The sequence below is a fragment of the Muntiacus reevesi genome, chromosome 8 (assembly GCF_963930625.1).
Source record: "Muntiacus reevesi chromosome 8, mMunRee1.1, whole genome shotgun sequence".
NCBI lineage: Eukaryota > Metazoa > Chordata > Mammalia > Artiodactyla > Cervidae > Muntiacus > Muntiacus reevesi.
The window spans coordinates 52,592,835-52,599,976 of record NC_089256.1 but is presented as its reverse complement, the minus strand read 5'-3'; the positions used below and the strand labels follow the sequence as shown (position 1 = coordinate 52,599,976).

The 7,142-nt window shown below is 37.0% G+C and overlaps 1 protein-coding gene across 1 annotated transcript in view; it reads right to left on the bottom strand.

Moving 5' to 3' along the window:
* Positions 1-2,147: 2,147 nt before the first annotated feature.
* The window catches only part of ATP13A5 (ATPase 13A5), a 115,083-nt gene continuing 110,088 nt past the window's right edge, over positions 2,148-7,142 (bottom strand). The window contains exons 28-30 of the mRNA XM_065942117.1: positions 6,646-6,734; positions 4,307-4,387; positions 2,148-2,671 (exon numbers count right to left, since the gene is read on the bottom strand). Coding sequence (XP_065798189.1) covers positions 2,411-2,671; positions 4,307-4,387; positions 6,646-6,734 — 431 coding nt within the window. The 3' untranslated portion in view covers positions 2,148-2,410. The remainder of the gene's footprint in view (positions 2,672-4,306; positions 4,388-6,645; positions 6,735-7,142) is intronic.

Below are 7,142 nucleotides of genomic sequence, written 5' to 3'. Positions count from 1 at the left end.
ATTCTAAATTCAATTTCTTATTCCTATTATGTCCTACTCTCAAGTAACAGTAACATTAAAAAAGAAAAAAGAAAAAAAAAAAAAAAACGGGCTCTTTCCTAGTATTGTCAAGCCTGGGCAGAATTGGCAGCAGCTTTATGTGTTACGTCCCCCAGGATATGCTTGCTTTTTAGTAAAGATGACTGCAGAGGACAAATCTTAGCCTTGAACAGGAGACCTGGCTGTCGTGGAATTACCATACTGCCTATGACAGAGGGAATGGAATTGGCAACACAGAAGATATTTTGAGGATCGTTAAACTTCTGGATAACTCTGGACACACCCACTTCAGAAGACAATCTTAACAATACTGAGTAATTGTCACAAATGCACTGTTCAATTCATGGGTTCATTTTTTCACAAGCAGTGTTCAGGACTCCAGTAATGCTCAGCCTTAAGGGTAAGCACACAAAGTTAGTCATCAGTTTCCCCCCAGAATGGCCACTCTTGGTGATGGACAGCTTCAGCCTGTCCGTTTATATGTGGCCATGTTCATTGTGCTTTTATTGAACATCTTTTTCCAAGCCTAGCAGACATTTCTCTGAGTGTATTTTTAGTGGATTAGACTAGATTAAATCAAAGTCTAGTGTAGAGACCAAATTTATCATGTCCCATCCCCACCTTCAAAAAGATGTGTAAAATAAAGATACCACCTATCAGATACCTAATAGATTGTTGAAGAAACTGAAAGAAGCTAAACATTTATTGAAAAAAGATTTAAAAAATATTTTTATGCTATCTAGATATACTAGAGTATCAATTGAATCCTCTCATTCTAGAAGTCAAATTACTAAATAGAGATATGTCAGCTCAAGGAACCTGAGCTGCCTTATGTTTTAGGTTGACATATTTCTTAATCTTTAGCTAAAAATAGTTTTGATATTTTGTTCTTTTATTGGTATCCACTAAATTAGACACATTTCAAAATTATTACTCTCCAAGAGCTGTGCATCCAAGAAAAGGTTAAAAAGCAAATAAAATATAAGTATAAAATGCTTGTTTTCATAGGAATTGCATTTATGCTGCTGGCTCGTGTAGCAAAGTGTATGGTACTATTTACAGCAATGAATTGCTAAAATGTTGAGACATTTTTTCAATCCTAAAGATCTCATAATTGTAAAGACATGACTGAATCCATAGATCACAGTATTAGGCATGTAATTGACACTCATGGAATGGGACTGGTTAGCTAATTGCCTATGACTCATTAAAGATCCATTTAATTAGCAAAATTAGATTTATGGTTACAAGGAAAATGTAGTAGGTAATTTAAAATGTTCACGAGGAATAAATATCCTCTCAAGGTCACAGTGAGGTTGATACATGTTAAAGCTAATAATGTGCAGAACGTATTTGTAAAGGATGTACCCTTTTTTATGGTCCTTAATGTGCATCTAATAATTGATTTAGATTATGAAAAGATGAAATGGAACTTAAGATTGTTTAATATTCTGAGAATTGTCATGCTGTAGATAAAAACATTATGGGTTCCTTCCCTGGGATTGCTTTTTTTCAGATGAGCAATGATGAGTCTAGGCCAACTTTTAGAGTTAGAACTTAAGATTTTTCTTTGTCAGTAAGAAAGAGCAAATAAAGGTACCATACTTCTTAACAGTGAAAAGTACATTTTAACAGTTTCATTATTTTTGTGATCTAATCTGGAAACTCTAGCTCACTAGCCCCAAAGCAATATACTTTGGGAGATGCCAATTTCAATAGAGTTTGCTTAGCTGTGCCCAAGCCAAGATTATAAACAATTATCAGACACCTCCATCTTTCCCCACTTTCACACTTTAACAACAGGGGTGAATTTTCTGAAGTAAATTTCAATTCTTGTTTCTCTATTAAAACTATATAAAGAACCAAAAAGAAGAATTCTGTGACCTGGATAAAAGATATATGTATAGATGTTCTTTGCAAGTGAATATAAGATTAAGTAAATGTGTGACAAGTCATTGAGAAAAGCTTTTTTTAATATATAGATTTATTTATTTCAATAGATGAAAATAAAAGTACATTGGTGAAACTTTCAAAATTGAACTCTCCTTTAATTTTTCTTTCTTCTATTGATGTTCATACTATTAATTTTACTACCATAAAGAGCTGTGCCTTTGAAGCAGGTCACTGTTATGCATTGTGAATAAAATTTGTTAGAAAAAAAATGATACTTTAGAAAATGCATTATTTTTCTTAATGATAGAGGATGAGGTCAAAGTAAACATATGTAAAGTCCTTTGTTGCAAGTTTCAATGCACTGAGAAATGCACTTTGAATCTTCAGATGGAGGAAGAAAATAAAAGGGTAGACTATTATCACCTCTCTACAATGTTTTAGATTCTGGTGAAAGGAAGATGCTGTTTAACAATTCTGATTACAATCTGGTCCAGAAATGCTGTTCTGTGGTTTGGCCTCCCAAATTAAGTTTTTCTTCTGGAATCTGTTCAGAACTTTCATAGCCTTGGTTGATGTAGAATCCATTTCTGCCATCGCCTGAATAATCTGTCCTGTTTGTAGGAGGCCAGCTTGGATCTTTTGCCAGTTTTCTTTGCCAGATCCTATATTGACTTTTAGAATAGATTCCAAGTTCTTTCTTGATCAATAGCCAGAGTGCTCGATTTTGAAGGATGGCATCCTGGAAAATCAGGTGGAAAAGATAAGCAAACCATCACCTATTTTCCCTGGCAGCCAGGTTGCTCATTGCTACCCTGTTTCCCCAGGCCTCCTTTAAATGTGCTTACTCTTTATGCTCAGTGGCCACTTCTCCTGGCAGCCCCACGAAGCCTAGCAACTTCCTAGGTTCATTTCCTTGAGAACTGAGTGAGCTTGTGTTCATAGAAATATGCCAAAAGCTTACAGTCTTTCATTTCCACAGATTTCCTAGTTTAATTCTGGCAGGAGAGTCACTTAGAATTATTTTGCTGCCAGAATGAAATAGCAAAATAATGTACTACTCAAAATCAAGAGAAGAAAAAAAAAAAAATCACTGTTACTTGCTCCTTGCTACAAAGAAGGCATCAAGTAATGGTTTGTTGAATGAATGAATGAACTCTAAAAATCAAATGGGTTTTCCTTTCCATTTTTTGTTGTTGTTTAGTCACTAAGTTCTGTCCAACTGTTTTGTGACCCCATGGACTGTAGGCTCTGCCAGTCTCCTCTGTCCATGGAATTTCCCAGGCAAGAATGCTGGAGTGGGTTGGTATTTCCTACTCCAGGGGATCTTCCCAACCTAGGGATCAAACCATGTCTCCTGCATTGGCAGGCAGATTCTTTACCACTGAGTCACCAAGGAAGCCCTTTGCTTTCCATTTTGGGGGTTCTCTTCTTTCTATGATTACAAGCACACACAATTTTATGCATTTATAGTAATAGAAGTGATCAAATATTGTATTCCACTTTCTCTGTCATATACAGTTTGTAGCTACCATCTTCTCAATAATCATTTTTAATGACTGTATAACATTTACTCAAATTTCTGTATTACTATTTAACAGCACCTCTACTTTTGGAACACTTGATTCTAATATTTTATCACTGTAGATAATACTGTGATGAAAATCTTCATACATGTAAATTTCTCTCTCTTTTTAAGTTATTTTTTAAATGAAGTTTCAGAAATGGAATTCCTTAAGAGTATGAGAAACTTTACATGCATTGTATACAATGGAATGTTTGTATATACACATATTTTTTCTTAATTTGGTTAATGCCTTTTCTCAAGGAACTTCATGAATCTTTTCTTTAAAACTTTCCCTTAAAAAATAGTACCTGAGCTTTTCACTAAGAAGGTGAATTCATTTAGTGACACTGAGTAGAAGAGAAATGCTATAGAAGACGTTCAAGGGTAAGAATTGACTAGAATGAGCAATGGCTTCCCTTCTGTCTTAATTAAGGAAGCCCTCCTAGACAGTTCTTCACTCTAAAAGGTCTCACTGAATTTTAGAGCTGGAAGGTCATTTGATCTAGTCTCTACCAGATTATTAAGACTACTAGGAAAGTACAATATAAGGCCGTCATGTGAGACAAAGTTAGCTAATTTGATGTTTTGCTTCCTACGCTGCAGATACTGAGAGCATTTGTATGCAGCCTTCAAAGAATTTTAAATCATTCTCATTTCCCCCAAAGAGAACAAGTGTAGTTTTTACAAACACTTAATAACTATTACTTTGGGGGGATAAAACTGGTTGCTCTAAACAATGAGCATCTGTTGAGAGTCAGCCCTTTATTTATCCATCCCCCCAGATAGTAAGCCATACAGAAACTTCTTTACCTCTACAAAGAAGGCCACACAGAATTGGGTGAGAGCTGCCACCAAAACTGAAACCCTCCATGATGTTACAGTCGGGACGAACTGTTGAAAAAGAAATACTACCTTTATACTTTGCATACTTTACACTTGAACACACATTCTCTTATTTAATTTATATATATTTGTAACAACTCTCTGGGCTTGGAGGGGAGGTGTTACTCTCTCAGCTTTACAGATGAGTCCCAGATACCCTGGGACTCAGTACCAAGAAATCAATAGCAGAGTCAGAATTCAAATAAGGTCTGACTGCCTCTTGCCCAGGCTCCCTCCACTGCCTGATGATAAACATGGAGTAAATGTGCCCTGGATCAGAGACATGAGACAGGACACTTTGGAGCCTGTTCTCCTCATTTTTATCTTCTCAAATACAAGAAAGATTAAATCATTCATCTAATGATATTATTACTTCCAGTGCTCTCAAAGCAAAATCTACTTGGAGCTCATTCATTCAGTAACATTGACATATGAGTAAAAGAAATAAAAAGTAGACAGAGGTTCAAGTTTATTTTGATAGACACTCGGTGAATAATTTTTGAATAAATGTTCTCAGCCCTAAATCTAATGCCTTGATGAAAGCTGAACTGGCTCAATCTATCTCCTTTTAAGGATTAAAGAATACCCTTGACCACCAAATACACTTATTAAATAGGTGTGAGATCTACAACTTTCCATAGATACATCCATAGCAAAAGATGAATTATGAAATTCCTTTTTTGACCCTAAAAGGTAGGATGACTGTGTAGAGGCTGAGTTCTGTTTAGGATTAAAACCACAGATGCTCCATAATGTTTAAATGCTTACCTTTGATTCTTATCCCTGTTCTCATAGGTTATTTAAAGTAGCAACATGTTATTTTTCCTCCTAAGTGGAAACAGCCTTTCTCAGGGATGTGAAATAGGCTTGCTAGGTAGCAGGGTGGTCTGGAGAGGGTTGTGAGATCCGGCAGTGGGTCAGATGGTATTGGAGCGCTTGGCCCTTTCCCGCATCCTGCTACCCCCCTGATCTGGGAGGTCACTTCTCCATGCCTTGGCCTGGAAGGCACTTGTCACATTGCTTTGGAATTATCTTCTGTGATGCTCTCCCCTCCTAGCTTCTGAGCTACTTGAGAGCGGTGACCACGTCTTACTCGTTTTTGTAACCCCAGTGCCAAGCCCACTCTGAAGGTTCACAATGCTTTGTAAATGACTGAATGGTCTGGGTTTTCACATCTTAACTGCGTCTCTCCACAGCCTGTCTTCTCTCACACAGCATTCCTGCTGTCATCTAACGAATCTGTCTTAAGTGCTCCACTGAAAAACCTGCTCTGGTGTCTTCAGTGACTCCCATTGCTCTCGGCATAGAGTTGAACCATCATTGTCTGCCTTCCTCCATCCACGTCTACTCCACAATTTACTGGCTTAACCTTAGCTAACCTTCTAGGTGGTCTGTGAAACAAATCTTGCTTTGGATTTTGCTCTCAGGCATTCTACATTCTTTTGCATTTCCAAAACAAAAGAGATTGGTCCAGCCCTCTCTGCTTGTGCTTAGGCTGTTCTCCTAGTTGGGAATATCCCTACTTCCTACTTAGCGAAGTCAAACCTATCCTTCCAGACCAGATCAAGCTGCATCTCCTGCATGAAGCCTCCTGTGGAAGCTACAGGCCCCAGGGAGAGCTCCTCCTTCCTATGTCCCTCCCATTTCTCTCTGTCTTACACTCTCTTCAAGCGTGGATGGCCTCAGGTGGCCTTGCCATCACTTCACTGGGTATGGCTCATCTTTGGAACTAAACTATAGGTAGAGGGCCAGAGCCAATCTTTATCTTTCTATTTTTCCTACAATGCTAGGTCCAAAAATAGGCTCAATAACTTATTAATAAATTTAATTTTAACCCTTGAAATAAGACCCCCCATTGTCAGTGTCTTACAGACAAAACATGACTGACTTACAGTCAACCTTTTCTTACTCTTCACGACTACATTATAAAGGACTTATACTATATAATTAAAAAATTAATGTTGGAGGATTAATTATTGTATTAATGCATTAATTTCATTATATTAGTATAACATAGAAAAACAAAATATCCAAAAACAGTGTTCCAGGTATAAACAGAATAAATGAACCCAACTGATGATACTAATAATATGAAAACACTCAGGTAAGCACATGTGAGATAGAGATATGTTATTTGTTCTTCTAGTAAATGAAAATAGCCTCACATATTCAGTGACCAGAGAGAATATGGGTGTAACTGATTTGTAAATTATCAATACAATGCAAATACAATCCCACTGCACATAGGAGTCATGGATTCCACATACCTCCATTCCACGGTATATATCTGGAAAATCAGAAAACTGAAGGAAAATTGTGAGGCCCAAGGCAGATGCCAGCAAAAGTGAGAATATATCTGAAGAAACAGCAAACATTATTTTTAGATGCTGAGGGAATGTTTCCTGTAATTTGACACACATGTTTCAGTATCAATTATCTTTGTTGGGCAAATACTGGATACATCTTCAGATGTTTTGATATATCCTCATATGTTTTAAAATATGTTCTAATGCTTACAAGACAAAGGTGATATCTTAAAAATCTTTCCTTGAAAGGCTGAGTGTAGAAAGTTGGTAATTAAATATATTCTAGTAAACTCCATGAAGAAGTTACCTTAACTGAGGAGTCCTTGTGCCTGGGAAATCCTGCAGTGACCAGCTCATGTAAATGGTCACCAGCGAGCTCCTGATGCTTTATCACCTCGGGTCTAGTGAGTCGTTCTTGAATAAATTATTTACACAGTCAGCCTTCTTAGTGGCACCTC